The following is a 26,054-nucleotide window of genomic DNA, read 5'->3' on the forward strand; positions in this document are numbered from 1 at the left end:
CAGATCCTTTCCCTCATTTTTCAATTACTGTAAGTCAAAAGCTATTTGCCAGATTGTGAATTACAAAGGACTTGGAATGCATGACTTGCACACTTACTCCTTCGTAGAGCATGCTTACACGCTTCCTCCTTGCACAACATGCGTACACACTTACTCCTTGCACAACATGCTCACACACTTACTCCTTGTACAGTCTGCTCTCACACTTACTCCTTGTACAGCCTGCTCTCACACTTACTCCTTGTACAGCCTGCTCTCACACTTACTCCTTGTACAGCCTGCTCTCACACTTACTCCTTGTACAGCATGCTTACACACTTACTCATTACACAGCATGCTCACACACTTACTCCTTGTACAGCCTGCTCTCACACTTACTCCTTGTACAGCCTGCTCTCACACTTACTCCTTGTACAGCCTGCTCTCACACTTACTCCTTGTACAGCATGCTTACACACTTACTCCTTGTACAGCATGCTTACACACTTACTCCTTGTACAGCCTGCTCTCACACTTACTCCTTGTACAGCATGCTTACACACTTACTCATTACACAGCATGCTCACACACTTACTCCTTGTACAGCCTGCTCACACACTTACTCCTTCGGACAGCCTGCTCACACTTACTCCTTGTACAGCCTGCTCTCACACTTACTCCTTGTACAGCCTGCTCACACACTTACTCCTTGTACAGCCTGCTCTCACACTTACTCCTTGTACAGCATGCTTACACACTTACTCCTTGTACAGCATGCTTACACACTTACTCCTTGTACAGCCTGCTCTCACACTTACTCCTTGTACAGCATGCTTACACACTTACTCCTTGTACAGCATGCTTACACACTTACCCATTACACAGTATGCTCACACACTAAGGCTGGGGCCATGGTACTGCAGACCATGCGGCCGATCAGACTGCCTTCAGGCAGTGTTCTTGTCCATGTGGCATGCGGTGCGGGAGGGGGCTCGCGTTGAGCAAGAAATCGGTTCAAACTAATTTCTTGGCACGACAGGCCGGTCACGCGAGCGGTTCGCCCAATGAGGGCGAACCTGCTCTCCGTGACGCCCCTAGGCACGCCCATAGGAACGCCCCCCTACGGCCCTTCCACCATGGCCAGGGAAAGCACCCGCTTCATCACAGCCTCCGCACACCTCCGCGCGGGGAAGGCACCATTGCCTGGGCCTTCCTCCTTGCACAGCATGCTTACTCCTTGCACAACATGCATACACACTTACTCCTTGCACAGCATGTCTACACTTTTACTCCCTGCACAGCATGCGTACACACTTACTCCTTGCACAGCATGCGTACACACTTACTCCTTCGCACAGCATGCTTGCACACTTACTCCTTGCACAGCATGCGTACACTCTTACTCCCTCGCACAGCATGCTTGCACACTTACTCCTTGCACAACATGCATACACGCTTACTCCTTGCACGGTATGCTTGCACGCTTACTCCTTGCGCAGCATGCTTACTCCTTGCACAACATGCGTACACACTTACTCCTTGCACAGCATGTGTACATACTTACTCCTTGCACAGCATGCTTGCACACTTACTCCTTGCACAACATGCTTACACACTTACTCCTTCGGACAGCATGCTTACATACATACTCTTTGTGCAGCATGCATACACACTTTCTCCTTGCACAGCATGCTTACACACTTACTCCTCGCACAGCATACTCACACACTTACTCCTTGCACAGCATGCTTACACACTTTCTCCTTGCACAGCATGCTCCCACACTTACTCCTTGCACAGCCTGCTCACACACTTTCTCCTTACACAGCATGTTTACACACTTTCTCCTTGCACAGCCTGCTCACACACTTTCTCCTTGCACAGCCTGCTCACACACTTTCTCCTTGCACAGCATGCGTACACACTTTCTCCTTGCACAGCCTGCTCCCACACTTTCTCCTTGCACAGCATGCTCCCACACTTTCTCCTTGCACAGCATGCGTACACACTTTCTCCTTGCACAGCCTGCTCACACACTTTCTCCTTGCACAGCATGCGTACACACTTTCTCCTTGCACAGCCTGCTCACACACTTTCTCCTTGTAATGCACACACTGTGATGAATATCTGCAATGCAAGCAGATAAATAGGGCATGGATCTGGTCTCTATCTCCGTTCCCAGGCTGGATTAACTCACCATGGGTGCTGCAGGGCTTGGTCACATGTGTAGCGCTTGTTGGGATCCTTCTCCATCAAATTCTGGATGAAATCTTTAGCTGGGAATTGAAGTAATGGTTAGGACTCGGTCATTGCAACATTCTTTGCTGCATGTTTACTATTGTGAAGTATAGTATACATCAATAGCAGTCTATATTATGTCCTAATGAAAAGTGTTCTTCAAGGCAGTTGCGGTGTTTTCCATAATGCGGATTTCAGGTCTAAATCTATCAAATATATCTTATGTTGGGGATGGCAAAGAAAGCCTTGTATGACTTATTTTGTCGTATGTCACGATGACATGTATGTATATATATATCATTATTTATATGGCGCCATCCATGTACATAGTGCTTGAGAGAAGTAATACACGTGACATATTAATAATAAAACACATAATTGGGAAGAAGCACTTCAGACATAAAAGTAACAATAGGAAAAGGATTCTCTGCCCCGAAGAGCTTCCAATCTAAGGGGTACTGTAAGTAAGGATAACTTACAGAGGCAGAAGGAGGGTGTTATGGTAAGCGTGTATGAGATGTATGAGATGTATAAAAAGAGGCAGTGGAGCTACCTACCTACATGCTTCGTTAAAGAGGTGTGTTTTAAGAAAGGTGGATAGAGAGGGTGCTAGATGGATATTGAGGGGAAGGGCATTCCAGAGGTGTGGGGAAGTGAGTTAGAAAGATTTAAAGTGGGAGAGGGCTTTAGATACAAAAGGGGGTAGACAGAAGACATCCTTGAGCAGAACGCAAGAGTCGGGCAGGTGTATAGCGAGAAATTAGGGTGAGATGTAAGGAGGGGCAGAGGAGAATTCTGTAACTGGTACGGGATTTAATAGGAATGCAAGAGAGGGAGAGAAGTGGAGACAGATTCAAGAGAGAGTAAAGTGATTCTAGCAAGAGGCAGGAAGACCGGACAGTAGAAGGTTACAATATTCAAGACTGGAGAGCCTGGGGGCTTGTGTTTTCGCAGTAGAGCGACAGAAGAAAGGGTGTATCTTAAAAATGGTAAAATGTGGAAGGGGAATGTGAGGGAGGAGACAAAAGTGACACGTAGGCAGTGTGCTTGTGATATTGGGTGTATAGCAGGGCTTACAACAGTAACGTAGAAGGGGGCAGTAGGGCCAGGCTTGGGAGGAAGTATGAGGAGCTCCGTCTTCGACATGATAAGTTTGAGCTGACGGAGGGCCATCCAGGATGACATAGTGGAGAGACATTCAGAGACTTTTGTCTGGACAGGAGGTGTAAGGTCAGGGGTTGAAAGGTAAATGTGTCATCAGCACAGAGGTGATATTTGAACCCAAACGATGTGATAAGGTCACCTACAGAGAACGTATAGACAGAAAAGAGGTCACAGAACAGACACTAGGGGTACACCCTACAGTGGAGGTGTTAGCAAACGAGTGACTGAAAGTACGATGGGTAGAGTTCTGTTATGGATACCAAGAGTGTGTAGAATGTGAAGGAGGTGGCCCACAGTATCTACTCGATGTGAGGAACACTCAGATACCTGAGTCGGAAATGTCGTCCCAGTACGGGGAGTCAAACTCGTATTCTGCTTTCAGGATCTGCTCAAAGAGCTTGGCATCATTTTCATCGTAGAACGGAGGGTAACCACACAGTCTGAAGTGCAGCAAGAGAGGACAAACAATAAGGATAAGGGTGATCTTAGCTTAAAGATGATCCCCCACCCTTCCTAAATGCCAACAGCCCCTCTGTGTGGTCCCAAAAGTCAGAACATGTTGGCCCCATCTTATCCCACGCCCAATAAATTATCTGTGGGTGTGGAATGTTTATTTTAACCTCTTGAGTTAACTTCTGCTTCTTATATCCTTATACTGCAGGGGTTCTCAACTCCAATCCTCAAGCCCCCCCCCCCCCCCCCCACAGGTCAGGTATTCATGATATCCCTGCTTCAGCACAGGTGGCTCAACTGATTGAGCCACCTGTGCTGAAGCAGGGATATCCTGAAAAACTGACCTAATGCGGGGGTCTTGAGGACTGTAATGGAGCACCCCTATTGTACTGTGTCACTGCCCAGTATCTCATATCATAAGCATAGTGGGAACTATGCAACAATGTTACAGTGAAAGTGACCATGAGATAGAGGGCTTGTTCCACAAAGCAATAACTGTGATATCATGCAATGATACTTTCTGCTCCTATTGTATCACAAAGAACCCTGCTACTTACAATATGTACGCAATGACTCCGATAGACCAGCAGTCCACAGCTTTGCTGTATGGCTTCTGAGCCAGAACCTCTGGAGCTATATGATAAAAGAATAATAAAGAAAACAGGACGTGTGGTTTTCTGATAAAAGTGCTCTCTGTAATACAAATATTCCTATGGGTTTATAAAATAGCTTAACTTACACAGCACTGCAGTGTGATCAAGGTTGCACATAGAACTTTCCAAGCCCAATAAATTACTGCCCCCAAGAGCTTATAATCTACAATTAGTGTCTAAAACCCAGAGACTGAGTGTGACTTGTCTGGCATGGGAATTCAATCCCGGAATCTCAATATAAACCCCATTACATCCGCACTACTTACCAACATAACCAGGGGTCCCGCAGGCTGTTGACATCACGCTTCCAGATCCTTCAATTTTGGACAGTCCAAAATCGCTGATCATGATTTTGGAGTCTTCATCCAGGCTGTAATAAAGCAGGTTCTCAGGCTGAGGCAAGACAAGAAATGGAAAGGTATGAGAAGTCTGGAACCCATCTACCTGAAGCATAATAAGCAAATATAGCATTAGACGTTAACCATGCTTGGCGTGGACACAAAAGTAATCCTGAAGTGCTAGGAAGCCATGAATACAGATCTTACATCTGGCCGAGGCTGGGATGTTGGGAAACTGGCAGAGTCGCCAATGCCTCTCACTTAATCTCACCTTTAAGTCCCTGTGCACAATGCCCATATCATGCAGGTACTTCACAGCATCCAGGATCTGCTTGATGAGTTGGCTGGCATCCTTCTCCGTGTAGAAACCTTTCTCCACGATCCGGTCAAAGAGCTCGCCCCCTGACACCCTGCGACAAGGGGAGGGAAGGAGGAGGTTGTAAGAGGCCGCGAGAGCTGTCTGAAGTATCAATTGACCCGCTTTGAGATTCTCCGCCAAGGGGTTAACCACGCAGAAAGGAACAGCGTTATCAGGTACAATGGGTAAACATGCACACAACAGCAGTGCATATAGAGCGCACTCTGGCAGAGGACACTGGGAAAACCCCATTACATGCGGCACTTCAGGTGGGTGATAACGCTCGAATAAACACATTGGAAAAAGAAGCCATTTACTTATTATGAACGGGTTAACAATCATTGCTAATTGGTGTTGCCATGTTAACTCCTTGTTAAAACTGTGAAGCGCTATGTGCATTGCTGGCGCTATATAAAAAATGACTCACATACATACATATACACTAGAGAAGTGTACAAGGGCCCCCTTACCTCCGTTCAGGAGCCAAATAGACCCCCTCTCTCTGTCCCTCCCCCCTCCTGTGTTACAGGGCCTTACCTGGTCTGTCACGATCGGGGCGGATCAGACTACGGAGGATCTTTGAGTCGCCGGACAGAACACACAGATTTTGGAGTTTATTTAGCCGAAACCAACAGCAAAGTCGCACAATCCGGCGACGGAAGGAGCCTAGTCAACGAGGCTGCAATGCGTTACTTCCCGCTCTGGCAGTAAAGGGGTTAATGTGATCACCAACCTCCCAAAGTGCCTTTGAATGGGGATGGTCAGGTCCTTAGCCATCCTGTCCTGTGCTGGGGTGTGGGAGCGAATGCAAATTCTTGCAAGCAGCGAGAGGTCATTACCAGCAGGGGGCAGCGGCAGACAGCACACAGATAATCACATAACATTTAGGAAGGGGCTGAGGATACAGTCCGTTCCAGGCTTAACTTACAGCTGCATGATGAGGTACAGGTGGCTTCGGCTCTCGTATATGTCCTCCAATGACACGATGTTCGCATGCTTGATCCTTGGGAGAGAAGGGACATTCTGTTAAAGGTTCAGTCCCGCCATGTACAAAATGGGATGACCGACGGTGATATATATATATATATATATATACTAGCTGAGAGACCCGGCGTTGCCCGGGATGTAAATGCGTAATAGGTAGTCTTATTTATAAATCGTGGAACAATAGGTGACTATTTGTTTTAAAGGTTGGATAATAATGTTGAAAAGAAAGATGGAATAAAATGTAATACGATGTTGTTTAAAAATGGTTTATTGTAAACACACCACAGTACAATGTATATTTTGGTGACATAACAGATGTAAAAATGTGAGGCGTATGTTCTGCTAGGGTGTGAGGCGGCGGGTGGTGCGTGGGTATTGAGTGCTGTCTGTGAGTGTGGGTCCTGCTAGGGTGTGAGGCGGCGGGTGGCGCGTGGGTTGTGAGTGCTGTCTGTGAGTGGGGGTCCTGCTAGGGTGTGAGGCGGCGGGTGGCGCGTGGGTTGTGAGTGCTGTCTGTGAGTGGGGGTCCTGCTAGGGTGTGAGGCTGTGGGTTAGTGATGTCGGTGCGTAGGGGCGGGAGGCAGCAGGTGTGTGTGGCGGCAGGTATGTGTCGAGTGTGGCGGGTGTCTGTTGAGTGCGTGCAGCGGCTGTGAGGCGGTGGGTGAAAGGCAGAGGCGGCCGGTGTAAGGGCGGGTGAAAGGCAGAGGCGGGAAGGCGGGGAGGCGGGCAAGAAGGCGAAGGGCGGCGGGAAGGGGAGGAGGGGGTGGTGAAGGGGTGGAGGAGGGGGGGAAGGGGTGGAAGGGGGGAAGGGGAAAGGGGTGGAGGAGGGGGGGAAGGGGTGGAAGGGGGTGAGAGGGGAAAGGGGAGCGGAGGGGGGGGAAAGGGGAGTGGGGGGGGGGTGGGAAAGGGGAGTGGGGGGGGGGTGGGAAAGGGGAGTGGGGGGGTGGGAAAGGGGAGTGGGGGGGTGGGAAAGGGGAGTGGGGGTGGAGGGGTGGGAAAGGGGAGTGGGGCTGAGGAGCGAGGCTGCGCGCCTGAAATAGGTGAGTTACTGGGGCCATATGTTGAGGCGGGACGCGTGCGTGTGCGTGTGCGTGTGTATGTGTGTGTGCGTGTGTGCGTGTGTGCGTGTGTGCGTGTGTGCGTGTGTGCGTGTGTGCGTGTGTGCGTGTGTGCGTGTGTGCGTGTGTGCGTGTGTGCGTGTGTGCGTGTGTGCGCGTGTGCGCGTGTGCGCGCGTGTGTGAGACCTTTGGCCCGTCACTCCGCCTCAGGCCAATGAGCGGTGTGCGGGGGCGGGCGGCCCAAGGGAGCCATCTCATTGGCCTGAGGCGGAGTGACGGGCCAAAGGTCCAATGCGATTTCCCCTAGGGACACAGGGAGACACATACAGACACCGACACATACGACGGTTTCATAAATATATAGTATAAGATAAGATATCTATCTATCTATCTATCTATCTATCTATATATATATATATATATATAAAGATACGTCCACCTCCACTCTAAATCATTTTTCTCTTGGAATGTTTATCCGGCCGCTTTTCTACCCTTTCCTAAAATTCCCTGGACTATTGTAATTTTTTTTGGGGGGGGGGGGGGGGAGGGGAGGGGTCTCTGAAAATGACTGCTGCCTGGGATAGAATGACATGGCAGACAGAATGAGACAAAGCTTTTGTTCCCCTCACATGAGAGAGCCAATGAATGGTGATGAGACAAGCAGGGCATCCTGGGAGAGGAAACAGGCACCCCACAGTCTCCCTGAGACAGAAACAATGCTCGAAATGAATATGGTTTCTAATAATGAGACAAAATTTAGGATAGCGCTTGTAAGTGGCAACTCATTCATAGAACATGTTTTAGCTCAATGTTGATTTTGGATGGGGTCAACATTTGTTTTTAGGGTAACACCTGGCAATTTGCATCATCATAATTGTCTATTTATTATTTCCTCTAGCATATTTGGTAACCCCCCCCCCATCAAATATAAAGGACTTGACCCTTTTGGTGCCAGAGACGCCCACAAAGGGGTTAATAAAAAGCGTAAAAAATCAGTCTCAACAAGGGGACTGCAAGCATGCTCACAAGGAAAGGAACCCATGTCATAGAGTATGAAATGATTTAGGGTCAGCTATGGGGAAAGGGGTTTGCGTTGTAACCCTTGCATGGCCAGATGGGTCTGGCCCCCTTGGGAGTGAATGGGTTAATGAAAGCCAGTGCTGAGTCCCGTTGTCTTTGAGGGTGGTTTCCCATTTGCGCTCTGCCTTGCTATGTGAAAGTTAAGTCTTTTCAATGTGCCGCCCACGTAGGAGAAAGGAAAAGTTGGAAAGGGAGGAGGGGAGCCAGGGAGGATGGTACAGGCGTGGGTGGACGGTATGAGAACACATGCACAGGGTCAGGGACTGGCATACAGCACTGCCCACACCTGTCAAACCCAAGACATGACAATGGGGCTTCTGCAGAAACCCACAGCCGAATCTGGTGCTATATATGTACGTGTGAGAATCAGTGACGCACACAGCTTCACTGGGGGAACCTTCTCTATTCTTCTTCTTCAAGGCACATGCAAAGTATTTAAATCACCCATCCCACCTGCAGAGCGATACCAGAGGCGTGTGTGTGTGTGTTTGTGTGTGTGTGTATATATATATTGTGACAGAAACCAGGGGATGGTAATAAATTCCGTATATAGGGCTCCCAGGATACTAGACAGTTTCTATCCTGTTTGGCCTGGGAGTGCAGCCTTATAATACATACACTCCATCCCACAGTTTGGCAAGCGCTGGAACTGAGGGATGAGAGATCCAGACCAGAGTTTGTCTGCTGCCTGATTTCTGTCACCTGTCATGCTAATTAGGAATCAGGTATGAAAGACTGATTTCCTGTTTGCTCTGGTCTCCCCACAAGAGCCAGGAGGCTGGAAGGCTGCTGAACTACAGAGGGGAGAAGCCTCTTCCCCAAACAGGTTCAATCTTTCTGTTCATTTGTGTAAGACTGCAAAAGTACCGTGTTTTGATGTTGGAAGTGGAAAAGCCACTTCCAACCCTGAGTCAGGGATATCTAAGTTAAGTTATCGCTCAGGTGAGCAGCTTTTGTTTTGATCTGTTTTCTGTTGTATGCACTGTGGCAGTCTCAGTGCCTGGGACTGAATAAACCAGGCATAGCCTGTTTAAAGGAACAGTACGTGACGCCTCATCATTTAACCTACCCTAAAAGACCGTGTTCTAAACAGTCCCGGACAAACGACGGAGCCCCGGAGTAAGCCGTTTGTCACATATGGTGGAGAATGCGGGCAGAGCACTAGGGGGTCTGCGGGTTGAAGAACTTTGAAAAAAAAAAAAAAAAAAAAAAAGTTTTTTTCATCCTCTGCAAACAAGATGGAAGACGTGGTGGGTGCGCTGGTACGCAATGTCGCTGCCCAGAAAGACGCGAATGAAACCCAGCAACAGCTGTTAATAGCCCAGCAAGAAACTAATGCAAACCAGCAGCAGACGAATGCAGCCCATCAACAGCTGCTAATAGCCCAGCAAGAGATTAATGCCAACCAGCAACAGGCGAATGCCAACCAGCAACAGGCGAATGCAAACCAGCAACAGACGAATGAAGCCCTGCAAAACGCGAATGCAAACCAGCAAGAGACAAACCGCTTGCTGAGAGAGGAGCAACAGCGGTTCGCTCAGGGCTTACAGCAGGAACTCGAGATCCTGAGGGGGACTATCAGTAACCTTCCACTGGCAGCGGCAGCCCCAGTACCGAAAATGACCAGGGCAAGCCACTACCTTCAGAAGATGGGACCCTCGGATGATGTGGAAGCCTATCTTCTCACGTTTGAACGCACGGCACAGAGAGAGGGATGGCCAGAAGCTGAGTGGGCTGGTCTAATCGCACCCTTCCTAAGCGGCGAACCCCAGAAGGCTTACTTTGATCTAGAGCCAGCCGAAGCTAACGTCTATGCAAAATTGAAGTTCGAGATCCTCGCCCGCCTCGGCGTAACCACGGCTCTGTGCCCAAAGGTTTCACGCATGGTCCTTCACGATGGATAAAGCCACCCGAAGCCAGATGTATGACCTCATCCACCTTGCCCGGAAGTGGCTACAACCCGAGATCAACTCAGCCAGCCACATCGTGGAACGGTTGGTCATGGACCAGTTCTTGAGGAAACTTCCCTCTGCCTTACGCCGTTGGGTCAGTCGGAGTGACCCCCACAATGCGGATGAGCTTGTGGCCCTCGTAGAAAGGTACAATGCAGCAGAAGAGCACCCGCAACCCACAGTCGTGGAGCAACCCCACTACCCGAGGTTCCAGGACTCTTCCAGAGACGGTAAAAGGGTACCGGGGTTAAGGGGCGCTGAAGAGCGGCGACCACCTTCACGCAGCACCAGCAACAGTGGTTCGCACCCTAAGGGCAATAGCCAACATGGGGAGCCGGGAAAAGGCTCTAAGTGGGACACAGACTATGTACCTAAATGTGTAAATTGTCATGAGAGGGGCCACACAGCAAAAATCTGCCCACTAAATGATGAGCCCATGCAATGCAACAGCGTGGAACCTTATTCGCTGTTGTCCCAATGTATGGGCCCTAGCCCAGAGGACCCCTTGAATAACCATCTGTGGGCATTTGTAAAGGTTAATGGTAAGAGGGTTCGGGCACTTCTTGACTCTGGGAGCATGGTCACACTAGTGTCCGAATACCTCTTGCCCATTAAGAAGAAACAGGGAAACAGTTCACAAAGAGTGGCAATTTGTTGTATACATGGGGATAATCATGAATATTCCACTGTTGATGTTTTTTTTGAAACAGAGTTTGGTTCTTTAGATTTCAAGGTGGGTATTGTACCCAAACTGGCACATGATGTGTTAATAGGGACCGACTTTCCCCATTTTCTAAAAATGTGGTCCCCCGCTCAGAATAGCGCCCAGAGTTCAATAGCGGACCATAATGAAGTATTAGAAGAAACAAATCCTTTCCCTTTTTCAGAAATGGAGGTTGACGAGGGCCCAAATAAGAAGGGGGAAAAGGAGGAGTGCTGTAAAATTCCCTTCCCCATCACTACTTTGGTAGGGAATACCCCAAATCAAGATGTTGAGCAGACACTTACCACCCCAGAACCGGATAAGACCCTCGCTGACATAGAGGTCAGTCCTGGGAGTTTTAAGAAGGCCCAGTGGGAGGACCCCACATTAGCGGTAGCAAGGGGAAATATACGGGACCAGAATAGTACTCCTGGCCAACCAGATAGGTCACTTGCTTACCCCTACTTCGAGGTAGAGAATGACCTAGTATATCGTGTTGATAAAAGGAAATCAGTTACAACTAAACAATTGTTGGTACCACGGACATTCCGTAACGTAGTATTACACCTCGCACATAGTCATCCATTGGGGGGACACCTAGGGGTGGAAAAGACAAAAGAAAAGGTTCTTCGAAGCTTCTATTGGCCTGGGGTTCTGGCAGAAATTACGAATTATTGTTCCTCATGCCCAGAATGTCAGATCACTGCCCCGTTCAAGGCGTACCGCAGCCCATTGGTACCCCTTCCCATAATAGAGGTACCATTTGACCGGATTGCTATGGATCTAGTAGGACCCCTAATAAAGTCTGCTAGGGGACATCAGCATATATTGGTAATATTAGATTATGCCACCCGATATCCGGAGGCAGTTCCCCTACGTAGCACCTCAGCTAAAAACATAGCAAAAGAGTTAGTAGTTCTGTTTTCCCGGGTCGGGATTCCTAAAGAGATTCTATCTGACCAGGGAACACCATTTATGTCCCAAGTAACGAAAGAGCTATGTAAACTCCTAAAAATCAAGCATCTCAGAACCTCAGTCTATCATCCACAAACAGATGGTTTAGTGGAAAGGTTCAATAAAACCTTAAAGAGCATGTTACGGCGGGCGGTTGATAAAGATGGGAAAAACTGGGATTGTTTGTTACCGTACCTGTTATTTGCCATTAGGGAAGTTCCCCAATCATCCACTGGCTTCTCCCCGTTTGAACTATTGTATGGCCGACACCCAAGGGGCTTACTGGATATAGCCAAAGAGACTTGGGAACACGAGGTTACCCCTTACAGAAGTGTAATAGAGCATGTTGCCCAGATGCAGGACCGCATTGCTGCAGTCCTACCCATAGTGAGGGAACACATGGAGAAAGCTCAAGAAGCACAGAGGAATACATATAATAAGGGTGCTAGGGTCAGAATTTTTTCTCCAGGTGATAGGGTACTAGTTCTGGTTCCCACCGTGGAGAGTAAATTCCTTGCTAAATGGCATGGGCCATATGAGGTCTTGGAAAGAGTGGGAGAAGTAAATTATAAGGTAAGACAGCCAGGTAGGAGGAAACCTGAGCAAATTTACCATATAAACCTACTCAAGCCCTGGAAAGATAGAGAAGTCTTGTTAACCCTAGTACCCCCAGGTCCGTCAGAGAATCAAGAAACTGACCCAGAGGTTAGCATAGCTGAAACCCTGTCTGTTCATCAGAAACGAGAGGTTCAGAATTTAGTGAAAAGAAACAAAGAAATCTTCTCTATACGGCCAGGTAGAACTAGCGTAATTGAACATGACCTAGTCTCTGAACCGGGGGTCCGAGTTAACCTTAAACCGTACCGAATCCCAGAGGCCAAAAGAAAGGCTATAAGTTTAGAGGTTAAAAAAATGCTAAAACTAGGTGTAATTGAGGAATCCCAAAGTGGGTGGAACAGCCCTATAGTCTTAGTCCCAAAGCCAGATGGCACAACAAGGTTTTGTAATGACTACCGGAAACTAAACGCGGTGTCAAAATTTGATACTTATCCTATGCCCAGGGTAGATGAACTTGTAGAGAGACTGGGCAAAGCCCGATATCTCACAACCCTAGACCTAACAAAAGGGTACTGGCAGGTTCCCCTCACAGAAAGGGCAAAAGAAAAGACAGCCTTCTCAACCCCAGACGGCCTCTTTCAGTATAAGGTGTTGCCTTTTGGCTTACATGGAGCTCCCGCCACATTCCAAAGAATGATGGATAAAATTTTAAAACCACATGCTCGGTATGCTGCCGCCTACCTGGATGATGTGGTAATCCATAGTGAAGATTGGCAATCCCACCTTCCAAAGGTCCAAGCTGTGCTTGACGCAGTCCGGTCTGCTGGACTAACTGCTAACCCCGCTAAATGCACTATTGGTCTGGAGGAGGCCAAGTATCTGGGATATTCTATTGGCAGAGGTTTACTCAAACCCCAAACACTCAAAGTGGAGGCGATACAAAATTGGCCAAGGCCAGTTACAAAAAAACAAGTAAGGACCTTTTTGGGGTTAATTGGGTACTATAGAAGGTTTATTCCCAATTTTGCAACTAAGGCAACCCCACTAACTGACCTCACAAAAGCAAGAGGACCGCTAATGGTAAAGTGGTCCCCCGAAACCGAACAGGCCTTTAGAAGCCTGAAAGAAGCTCTCTGTGCCCAACCAGTGTTGGTCACACCTGACTTCTCCAAAGAGTTCGTAGTCCAAACCGACGCATCTGAGGTAGGGCTGGGGGCGGTACTCTCCCAGGAGTCTCAAGGTGAGGAGCACCCCATCCTTTATTTAAGTAGGAAACTAAATCCCCAGGAGAAAAATTACTCCATAGTAGAGAAAGAGTGTCTCGCAATAAAGTGGGCTGTAGAGACGCTCAAATACTACCTGTTGGGGAGAAAATTCCGGTTGGTCACAGATCATGCACCCCTTACCTGGATGTGTCAAAACAGGGAAAAGAATGCTAGAGTGACCAGGTGGTTCCTAAGCCTACAACCCTTTAAATTTTCTGTGGAACACAGGTCAGGGCACAAACATGGCAATGCTGACGGGTTGTCAAGGATGCACTCCCTAATATCCATGGTCGCTCATCCCTCGAGGTCTGAGCTGGGGGGGAGGATATGTGACAGAAACCAGGGGATGGTAATAAATTCCGTATATAGGGCTCCCAGGATACTAGACAGTTTCTATCCTGTTTGGCCTGGGAGTGCAGCCTTATAATACATACACTCCATCCCACAGTTTGGCAAGCGCTGGAACTGAGGGATGAGAGATCCAGACCAGAGTTTGTCTGCTGCCTGATTTCTGTCACCTGTCATGCTAATTAGGAATCAGGTATGAAAGACTGATTTCCTGTTTGCTCTGGTCTCCCCACAAGAGCCAGGAGGCTGGAAGGCTGCTGAACTACAGAGGGGAGAAGCCTCTTCCCCAAACAGGTTCAATCTTTCTGTTCATTTGTGTAAGACTGCAAAAGTACCGTGTTTTGATGTTGGAAGTGGAAAAGCCACTTCCAACCCTGAGTCAGGGATATCTAAGTTAAGTTATCGCTCAGGTGAGCAGCTTTTGTTTTGATCTGTTTTCTGTTGTATGCACTGTGGCAGTCTCAGTGCCTGGGACTGAATAAACCAGGCATAGCCTGTTTAAAGGAACAGTACGTGACGCCTCATCATTTAACCTACCCTAAAAGACCGTGTTCTAAACAGTCCCGGACAAACGACGGAGCCCCGGAGTAAGCCGTTTGTCACAATATATATATATATATATATATACAGTGTTCGACAAACCTATACATTTGCTCGCCCCGGGCGAGTGGATTTAACCCCCGGGCGAGTAAATATTGGCCCAAGCAGCACACGTTTGGTACTAGGTGGCGAGTAGATTTTTTTGTGTGGCGAGTAGATTTTTTGGTGATTTGTCAACCACTGTATATATATATATATATATATATATATATATATATATATATATATATATCAAATAAAAAGACCACTTGTGAGCACATTCACATGTCTTAGGGCTGGGACCCGCTGCGCCCGGCGGCGCAGGCGGCCGCACGAGCGTTCCCCACCAGCAGGGGAATCCTCCCGAGCCGGTCCGAGTCCCCTCTGGCTGCACAGCTCACTACACGCTGTGACGCGTCAGCCGCCAGGGGATTCAAGAGAATTGTAATCCCAAGCGGCGACGCGTCACGTGGTGTGGCTGTGAGCCAATGAGGGGAGGCTTCGGGGAGCGGGGAGGAGAGTGTGGGGGGAAAGCAGCGTGAGTGCCTGTATGTATGTGTGTGCCTGTCTGTGTGTGTGTATGTGTGTGCCTGAGTGCCTGTCTGTGTGTGTGTGTATGCCTGAGTGCTTGTGTGTGTGCCTGAGTGCGTGTCTGTGTGTGAGGATTTGAGGGGCTGAGGATTTGAGGGGCTCAGCGGTTGAGGGGCTGAGGGGCTGAACTGCTGAGTTGAGGGGCTGAATGGCTGACGGGCGGTCCCGCCCCCCACGTCATGGCTGCGCCCCCCCACCCGTTTTGGCCACCCCCCCCCCCCACTCGCAAAAATGGTCCCTTTGGACCAGAAAATGCCCCAAGTGCCTCTCCACGCGTCGCCTGTCTGCAGTGTGGGCACGTGGTCTGAGGCAGCCTGAGGCAGCCTTATGAAGGTCTGCAACCCTGCCTTTCACCATTATCCCCAGCATACAGTGCTTCCAGTGCAGCAAGGGATTCTGGGAAATGACATGCAAATGAGCACACGTGTCACCTTTTGTCTGAAAAACCATTGTTACATGGAGCCCATATAAGCTAATGCTCGCTGCCAACACAGCTTTAAAGCACAGCATGGGAATCAGACATGTGAATGTACTAATAAGTGAATTTTTTATTTGCTATATGCAATACGGTGGAGGTTTCTTCTTGCCTTTTTCACCCACCATAACTTAAAACGTGTGTATATAATATATATATATATATATATATATACAGGCATACCCCGCATTAACGTACGCAATGGGACCGGAGCATGTATGTAAAGCGAAAATGTACTTAAAGTGAAGCACTACCTTTTCCCACTTATCGATGCATGTACTGTACTGCAATCGTTATATACGTGCATAACTGATGTAAATAATGCATTTGTAACAGGCTCTATAGTCTCCCCGCTTGCGCACAGCTTCGGTGCAGGTAGGGAGCCGGTATTGCTGTTCAGGACGTGATGACAGGCGCATGCGTGAGCTGCCGTTTGCCTATTGGGCGATATGTACTTACTCGCGAGTGTACTTAAAGTGAGTGTACTTAAAGCGGGGTATGCCTGTATATATATAATACTATGCAATATGCTGTGAAGACATCTTCACAGTGCTTGAGAAAAGTTCAGCTGCATTCAAATGGATTAGACTTTGTCTCTCCTGGACTTTCCCTAAAGAGACATCTGACATACATTACCCATACTGTACCAGTACTGTGCTATGCTGCTGTTTCATTCTACCAAAGAATCTCTGGGACAGAACTTCAGAGTCGCCCCAAAGGCATCTCCCTAAGAAAGACTCCCAAATATGCCTTCACTGCCCCTATCCACTAAGCCAGCATGGAAGAGGTTAAAGGCATGAGGAAAAGAGAGGCTTCAAAGACCACCTGGAGCTCATCAGTCCCTCCCCCTGCATGTCTGCAATGAGGTCCATGTCTGTGCTATGCTGCCGATTCATTCTGCCAAACAATCTCTGGGACATAACACCTGAGTCGCCCAAAGGGTGTCGCCGTTTGCTGCCGTTTGCTGATGTTTGGTAATGTTACAGCTACGCTATTGCATTCTGAAACTCACCAACTTTCTCATCCCCCGTAATCAGTGTCTCAACTTACCCTGCCTTATAGATTGTAAGCTCCTTGTGGCAGGGCCTCTTCTAACAACACATTGCAGGCCTATCTCACCTCTTCTAACACAGCACATTGCAGGCCTATCTCACCTCTTCTAACACAGCACATTGCAGGCCTATCTCACCTCTTCTAACACAGCACATTGCAGGACTGTCCTACCTCTTCTAACACAGCACATTGCAGGACAATCCTACCTCTTCTAACACAGCACATTGCAGGACTATCCCACCTCTTCTAACACAGCACATTGCAGGACTGTCCTACCTCTTCTAACACAGCACATTGCAGGACAATCCTACCTCATCTAACACAGCACATTGCAGGCCTATCTCACCTCTTCTAACACAGCACATTGCAGGCCTATCTCACCTCTTCTAACACAGCACATTGCAGGCCTATCTCACCTCTTCTAACACAGCACATTGCAGGACTGTCCTACCTCTTCTAACACAGCACATTGCAGGACAATCCTACCTCATCTAACACAGCACATTGCAGGACTATCCCACCTCTTCTAACACAGCACATTGCAGGACTGTCCTACCTCTCCTAAAACAGCATATTGCAGGCCTATCCTACCTCTTCTAACACAGCATATTGCAGGCCTATCCTACCTCTTCTAACACAGCACATTGCAGGACTGTCCTACCTCTTCTAACACAGCACATTGTAGGACTGTCCTACCTCTCCTAAAACAGCACATTGCAGGCCTATCCTACCTCTTCTAACACAGCACATTGCAGGCCTATCCTACCTCTTCTAACACAGCACATTGCAGGCCTATCCTACCTCTCCAACGCAACACATTGCAGGCCTATCCTACCTCTTCTAACACAGCACATTGCAGGCCTATCCTACCTCTTCTAACACAGCACATTGCAGGTCTGTCCTACCTCTCCTAAGGCTAAGGCCCCGCTCCCTCAGTCAGCGCGCCCGCACTGCAGACAGGCGGGGCGCTGACAGACACAGACCGCGATATGCGGTCTGTAGAGGGCGGGAGTGGGAGGGGGGGGCGTGGTTTGAGCAGAGGGACCCGCTACTCCCCCCCCCCTCCCTCCACGGGCTCGGGCTCCCGGGCTGCAGGAGGGAGCTGCTCCGGGCTGCTGGAAGGTAAGCAGCTCCCTCCCCCTTCCCCCACAAATGCCCTACACACACACACACACACACTACCTTGTGCAGGAAGCTGTCTGACAGCTCCCGCCGCTGATTGGCTCATCAGCGCACCACGTGACGCGTCACCGCTCGGGATCATAATTTTCTTGCATCCCCTGGCGGCTGACGCGTCACAGTGCGTAGTGAGCCAGCAGCGAGGGGGGACTGGGACCGGCTCGGGAGGATTCCCCTGCTGGTGGGGAACGCTCACGCGACCGCCCGCGCCGCGGGTCCCAGCCCTAACACAGCACATTGCAGGCCTGTCCTACCTCTTCTAACACAGCACATTGCAGCCTATCCTACCTCTCCTAACACAGCACATTGCAGGCCTGTCCTACCTCTCCTAACACAGCACATTGCAGGCCTGTCCTACCTCTTCTAACACAGCACATTACAGCCTATCCTACCTCTCCTAACACAGCACATTGCAGGCCTATCCTACCTCTCATAACACAACACATTGCAGGCCTACCCTACCTCTTCTAGCAGAACTTTAATCCTGTCTGTAAATGTTACTTATGCCCATAATCATATCTCTATACTACAGATCTTTGACTGTCCATGAAATGTCTGTAAATTGAATGTATAACTTTTGTTTATGTAATGTAACCTTGTATTATTATAACTCTGGCTTTTCCTGTCTGGCTCTTGTAACAAAATAATTGTGTTTAATTGTAGTTGTTCTCAAACTGATTGTAAAGTATTGCGATGTCCCCTTTAGTGGAGGGCCTGTATTTACGCAAAAAATGGATGATTGGGGAGGGTGAGGATGATGAAGGAGGAGGGTGAGGATGATGGTGAAGGAGGAGGAGGATGATGATGATCTTCATCTACCTCCTCAAGTGAGACATTCAATAATAAAGCTGCCCGGCCATGAAGGGACACTTTCTGTAACCTCTCATTTTCTCCCCACAGGGACATGACAAAACACATACTGCATCTTCCACCTTCTCACAAAGAGACACAGAGACGTAGCACACACCTCCTCCCATAGAGAAGGACACCTTTTATCCCCTACTACAGAGCGATAATGAGCACATATCCCCTAGTATATTCCTACGAGAGGAGGAACATACATCTACCCAGAAGGAGCTCATGCCATCCTAAAGAAATAAGAAGGACATAGGTTATACCTTCCATCCTCTTCCACATGCCAACGAACCTGTCCCACAGGAGGACAGAGAGCATATAGCTCCCACAAGGAGGAACTTCCTATCTCTCATGTAATACCATGGACAGCTTAACACATATTTCTAACTAACTCTTTCCCACAGACACGAATGAGGAACATATATCCTACCACTGCTATATGAAGAAGTCGTACTCTATGTGCACATGATATATGTGAGTCATATGCTTAGTCTGCTGGAACGATGTGCACGTACTATATGGGAGGCTTGCACGTACTATATGGAAGAGGTGCGTGTTCTATATGAGAGTTGTACACATTGTTTATGAGAAATGCCTGCACATTCTATAGGAATGTTGAAAGGATCCCAAGAAGTCTTCCCTATCAAAAAGCTATCATGTAACCTTGAGTAGGATGTGATGCCCACAACATCTGCCACGCAAAGCAAGGGAGCCTGAGCTACAAGGTCAGATCCACCGTGATCGCTAGGTGACATCACGTCGTGGAAACTCGGGGGGTAAAAATGCACAACATTGGTTATTCTGTAAATCATTTCCCCATGGAGATTCAAGTTAATAGTGAAAGAGAGTCCACATACAGAGAGAGTAATTCTGGGGAGAGAAAGTTACAAGAGTAAAAAGCAGAAATGGCAGCAGTTTGGAGGCATGAGAGAGGGTGGGTGACAGGGAGATAGGGGAAAGAGAGAAGAAGAGAGGTAGCGAGAAGAATGATAGAGAGAGGCTTAAATAAGGAGAAAGTAAGAAGGAGAGGATACAGGGACAGAAAAAGAGTGAGAGACAGAGAGAGACTGAGAAACACAGAGAGGGAGAAGAAGAGAGAGAATGAGAGAGAGTGTGTGAGGAAGAATGTGAGGGAGAATGAGAGAGAGGGTGTGTGACAAACAATGAGAGAGAGAGAGGATGAGATAGAGAGACAGAAAGAATTAGAGATGGAGAGAATAAGAGAGCCAAAGAGAGAGAGAGAAACTAAGAGAGAGAGAGAGGGAGAGAGAAGATACAGGAGAGGGAGAGAGAAGAAAAGCTATCAATTGTATGCGAGTGCATGTACGCAGACATTACAAAGACAAATGAGACTTCCACAAACAGGAAGGGCATGAAAAGTCAGGAACATGGAATAAATGACAGTAGGAAGAGAATGAGAGAGGTTATCATGAGCAGATACTATGTAGGGAAAAGATAGAGATAGGAGAAGAGAGACAGATGGAGGCCAACCACCGCCTAAGAGGGAGAGAAAGGCCAATCCCTGCAAATCCCCAGCAGGCTACAGAGCTCAGTGCATTAGAGGGAATCAAAGAGTCATTTGGGCCATTACTGCTGCTGCTTTGGTAAATAAGGGATTTCTTAATCATCCTCGGGTTTATGTAAGTGAAAAGCAGCGCGATTCTGGGCCAGATAATGGGATGGAGAGCAGTGAGCGCAGCAGGGAGATTAGTTTTTTTGTAAAGATGTTGTACAGATGTCCCTGCTATTCTTAGCTTGTAGGATTGGAGGATTCTGGTTTTCCGCAGAGATTCTATCACTCAGCCAGTGGCTAGGCCAGGTCTCTGTATTACTGTGAACTGGCCGGACAGTGTTTACCCATCATTTCCAGAGTTTGAGCCGAGCAGAAATGAGAAACCTTTCAAACTGGGGTCTCCAACTCCGTCCTCAAGGGTCACCAACAGGCCAGCTTTTATGGATAGCCCTGCTTCAGCACAGGTGGCTCAATCAGTGGCTCTCTCAACCTTAAGATTTGTCTATTTCCAAATGATTTCTCGGTTTTGTGATTGCTCGGAAGGCTGGGCACTATGGGGTGTATGTAAAAGGCAATTTTGTAGCAAAGCTGAGGCATTTTCACCCTGTACCTATGTATCAAACCCTTTTGCTGCACGGAATGAGAGGGAGATACCTGCTCAGCCAAGAGCAGTGTTTTTCAACATGGGTTCCTAGGAACCCTTGGGTTCCCCGGGTGTCCCTGAAGGGTTCCCTGCAATTTTCAGGTATTTTGAAAATTATACCAAATACAGAAAAATGTACAATGCATCTGATCTCAGACGTGCTATTAGAGAGGGTTGGGGTTCCTTACAATGCATCTGATCTCAGACGCACTATTAGAGAGGGTTGGGGTTCCTTACAATGCATCTGATCTCAGACGCACTATTAGAGAGGGTTGGGGTTCCTTACAATGCATCTGATCTCAGACGCGCTATTAGAGAGGGTTGGGGGTTCCTCAGCATTTCACAACATAAGTATTGGGTTCTTTAACCAAAAAAAATGTTGGAAACCACTGATCTAGCGTGACAGACATGTGGTTGGACGAGGGTTGGTATTGTGAGCTGAGAAAGAAAATTCTAAGCCAGAGGGTCACTCTGTAGGAGGAGCGTAGGCAGAGAACGAAGCCCCCAATAGTGTGCACTCGCTAGCCTGATGGTATTGGAATACGTCGGAGATAATGGTATAGCACACAGTACGTAGTGCAACAATGCAGGTTGCAGCTACATGCAAATTTCAGCCTTAAGGGGGCGCCCCAGACTTAATGATAGTGAGATACCAAAAAAGTGTATGTGTTAATTAAAAAAACAAACTTTAACAGGGTCCAATGGACTAATTAAAATAAAGGGGATACAACAAAACGTACACATAGAGAGCAATGGTGTGTAGCTCTGCTACCATGGTGTATGTGCTGCACAAGATAACCCATGTAAAGTAGATGGCAAAAGATGCCTTTTCAGACCGCAGGCTACTGATGTTCTAGATAGCGGTGTACACACTGACTAGAGCTCTTGCTATGCGTAGGAAACGGAGACCTGTCATGTGCCCCAGCTAGCACCTTGGGGAGGGTCAGTAGGAGGCGTTGGGGGGAGTTACACGGTGCACAGATTATAATGAGATGTATCACATTCTGCGTCTCTGCCCCAGCTTGTACCTTGGGGAGAGTCAGGGGAGACCTGCCATGTGATCCAGCGGGTAAATCCCCTGGTTGAACCATTTATACTAGTAGCGACAGGCAAGGTACAGTAAAGAGATCAAATGGGTTAACAGCAGTAGTATTAGTCCAGTAGCAGTGTGCACAGCTGAGCGAGAGGCACTTTGACCTGCATGCACTGTGTACCGCTTCTGAGATCCACAATAACAGCAGAGGAGGAGCAGTGGGAAGGTACACTGACCCGCCTATGCTTGTAAGCCCTGCTGCGGTAACCTAAGCTGAACCCTGCCGTTAGGGATAAACAGTGATCAGACAGGAGGGGGAGGGAAGGAAATGCCCCATCAGGTAACCCTGAAGTCTTAGAACCACTGTAATCCTTACACCTAATAGGAGCTTTCTGTGAACAGGAGCAGTAACAAGTTTGTAACTCAGCCCGTGTAGACGGGCCGAGGGTTTGTGAATACGGAGAAGCTGCTATCTGGCGGCTGTTGCGAAGATGCTCCCTGGTTGGACCAATGACGCTGACGTGATGATGTCATCGCACTACCCACGACAATGTTGTGTAGCTCCTATTCTCCAAGACAATTACACTATGGTAGCATAGCTTCACACCATTGCTCTCTGTGTACTTTTTGTTGTGTCCCCTTTATTTTAATTAGTCTATTGGACCCCGTTAACGTTTGTCTTTTTAATTAATACATACACATTTTTTGTATCTCATTATCATTAAGTCTGGGGCGCCCCCTTAAGCCTGAAATTTGCATGTAGCTACGACCTGCGTAATTGCACTACGTACTGTCTGCTATACCAGGGGTGCGCAAACTGCGGGGCGCAAGATTTTGGGGGGTATTTAAATTAAATGCCGGGGACTGCGTGAGGCCTCTGTAAGTAACTTCTTACCTTGACTCAGACCACGCGTTGCTATGGTGACATCACATGAGCCGCAGCGTCATTTGACACCGCGTCACCATAGCAATGCCATGTCAAATGACGCCGTGGGTCACGTAACCCCCACGGCGTCATTTGATGCTGTTGGAAGGTGGTGGTGGGAGGGGGGGGGGGCGCAGTGCCAAAAGATTGTGCACCCCAGTGCTATACCATTAGCTCCGTGTCCTTAGTCTTACACACTTATTCCAATACCATCAGGCTAGCGAGTGCACAGATTATAATGCGCACTATTGGGGGGTTTCTTTCTCTGTCTACGCTCCTCCTACAGAGTGACCCTCTGGCTTAGAATTTTCTTTCTCAAAGCCTTTTGCTCCAATATTGCCTCAGCTATCGAGCCCAAACCCTCTCGAATAGCGCGTCTGAGATCAGATGCATTGTAAGGAACCCCAACCCTCTCTAATAGCGCGTCTGAGATCAGATGCATTGTAAGGAACCCCAACCCTCTCTAATAGCGCGTCTGAGATCAGATGCATTGTAAGGAACCCCAACCCTCTCTAATAGCACGTCTGAGATCAGATGCATTGTAAGGAACCCCAACCCTCTCTAATAGCGCGTCTGAGATCAGATGCATTGTAAGGAACCCCAACCCTCTCTAATAGCGCGTCTGAGATCAGATGCATTGTAAGGAACCCCAACCCTCTCTAATAGCGCGTCTGAGATCAGATGCATTGTAAGGAACCCCAACCCTTTCTAATAGCGCGTCTGAGATCAGATGCACTGTAAGGAACCCCAACCCTCTCTAATAGCGCGTCTGAGATCAGATGCATTGTAAGGAACCCCGACCCTCTCTAATAGCGCGTCTGAGATCAGATGCATTGTAAGGAACCCCAACCCTCTCTAATAGCGCGTCGGGGATCAGATGCATTGTAAGGAACCCCGACCCTTTCTAATAGCGCGTCTGAGATCAGATACATTGTAAGGAACCCCGACCCTTTCTAATAGCGCGTCTGAGATCATGTGCATTGTAAGGAACCCCGACCCTCTCTAATAGCGCGTCTGAGATCAGATGCATTGTAAGGAACCCCAACCCTCTCTAATAGCGCGTCTGAGATCAGATGCATTGTAAATTCTTCTGTATTTCTATAATTTTCAAATGCCCTGAAAATTGCAGGGAACTTTTACAGATGCCCGGGAATCCAAGGGCTCCCAGGAACCCCTGTTGAAAAACACTGATCTAGTTAGAATCCACACAATACAGCTATTTCCACTGTTTGTGGCATTATAAGTTTATACATGAAGATAGTTTGTCACACAGTTAGTCATATACCATTGTATTATTTTTAGCCTTTTATTATGCTAACTTATTAACTTAAATTGGATTTTTTAATAGGTAGTAAAGTATGTTATCATATATACCACATACATACTACTCTTATAGGGCTATTATACTTTTTAATTTTATTTAATATGTTTTTGTTCTTATTTAATTAAAATATATGATTGGTTTAAACATATCATTTAGACTTTCTATAAATATATAATGAATTTGCATAATATATAGGTATAATCTCTTGGTTTTATACAACTTCCAAATACAGGGACACAGTAGCTTTAAATCAAGCATTTTGGCAATCGGTTACCCTGGCAACGCTAGGGTTTAAAAAAAAAAACAGCAAGCATTGCTTGACATACCCGAGGAAGTCACAGCGTCATGGCAAAGCGCGTTGGGCGTGGGACACTGTGTTTCTTCGCAAACTTTGAGAGGTTTTAATCCTGCTGGCAACTTCTCTTTGAATTGCTGCACATCAGTTGTGACTATCGCTGATTCAAACAGAAGGCCTGAGAGCCAGGACGTTCCTCTGTGAGAGACTCAGCACTAATCCCCCTGGTCTGATAATCCGCTTCTTCCAGCTGACTTTTTAGTATTCACTCCGTTGCGTAGACGCTATGGACGGATGTTTGATTTTATTCACCTTTCCAAGTCAGCGACCGCCTCTTCTCACCAGATAAACGCTGGATGCATGGTAACGAGCTGTTTGTACAAGTCTGGCAGGTGCAGAGATTCTAACAGCCCCATCAGGCAGATTTGATTTGGGGAGGTTGGTCCCCGTAGTGTGACGGGTTTATAGAGTGACCTCTGACCCTCTTGTATCTTCCTCCCAGTGACTCTAACATTTACTTTGGAGAGAATTCTAATTGTTCTGCACATATATACTTTTCTGCCATTCATGACGCTGTTTTGCAGTGATTCCCAGTGGTAATTATATGCTACCAGATTTCTAATCATCTCACTGTTGTGGAGTGTACCTTTACCTGTTTAACCCTCAAATACATTAATACTGATTTATAATTCACATTAGCGTTTATTAGCAGAATTATATTATTATATCTAAGTGATTTATTTCACTCAAACAATCTGTTATTTCACATAAATTCTTGTATTTACAATTAATATATTAGTGGGCTCTGCAGCGCTGATTTCTTTTTCTTCAGTCTTCATTTATACGCTTTTCTATACGTTGATACATAGACCTTTATATTTGCGTAGGCTATGCAGACGTTTTCAGTCTTGGAGATCTAGTTATCCAGACAATGACAGCGAGAGGCATTTTCACCTTGCGTCACTGTATCAAGGTACAGTACGTTGAAACTTTTCTGCCGCGTGTGCATCACCCTGCAATGTGGGATGTGTCAGTTGAAGGCGTTAGTGAGGAGATAAGTGGCTCACATATAATGGCACGTATTAAATTCTCTGCGGCAATTTTTTGTCTGCATCAAAACCCTGCCAGATTTAAGCAACTCGTTAACCTATTAGGTTTATCCATCAAATGGAGCCACAGGTGCACACTTTAAAGGAGCAATCCACCCTAACCACCATTTTATTGTTGTTACAGGATCGGAACGATGGGTCCCCCAGAGCTGAACCGAACTATTTTTGGCTCCGGGAACCCAAACCCCCCACCACCGGTTCCCAAGATGCTTACTGGGGAAGTTACCAGTATTACTTCCCGGTTTTAAAGGGGACAAATGGCCAGCCAATAGCAAACAACTCCTATAGGCCTCAGATTTGGCAGCCATTTTGTTACCCCTGTTACTTATCTGTGAAGTTACAAGGTATCTTGGATACCGCAGGGTCCCCGTAGCTGAAAATAGAGGTGTTTGACT

General features: G+C 47.6%; 1 protein-coding gene across 4 annotated transcripts in view; it reads right to left on the reverse strand.

Moving 5' to 3' along the window:
- Positions 1-26,054, reverse strand: part of CAMK1 (calcium/calmodulin dependent protein kinase I) — a 94,701-nt gene that overhangs the window by 13,583 nt on the left and 55,064 nt on the right. For all 4 annotated transcript variants that reach the window (XR_012788593.1, XM_075574385.1, XM_075574386.1 and 1 more), the window contains exons 4-9: positions 6,112-6,186; positions 5,097-5,235; positions 4,754-4,880; positions 4,392-4,467; positions 3,709-3,821; positions 2,177-2,255 (exon numbers count right to left, since the gene is read on the reverse strand). Coding sequence is in view for 3 of the 4 variants with exons in the window: in XM_075574385.1 (XP_075430500.1) it covers positions 2,177-2,255; positions 3,709-3,821; positions 4,392-4,467; positions 4,754-4,880; positions 5,097-5,235; positions 6,112-6,186 (609 nt within the window). In the remaining variant the exon portion in view is untranslated. The remainder of the gene's footprint in view (positions 1-2,176; positions 2,256-3,708; positions 3,822-4,391; positions 4,468-4,753; positions 4,881-5,096; positions 5,236-6,111; positions 6,187-26,054) is intronic.

The sequence above is a fragment of the Ascaphus truei genome, chromosome 17 (assembly GCF_040206685.1).
Source record: "Ascaphus truei isolate aAscTru1 chromosome 17, aAscTru1.hap1, whole genome shotgun sequence".
NCBI lineage: Eukaryota > Metazoa > Chordata > Amphibia > Anura > Ascaphidae > Ascaphus > Ascaphus truei.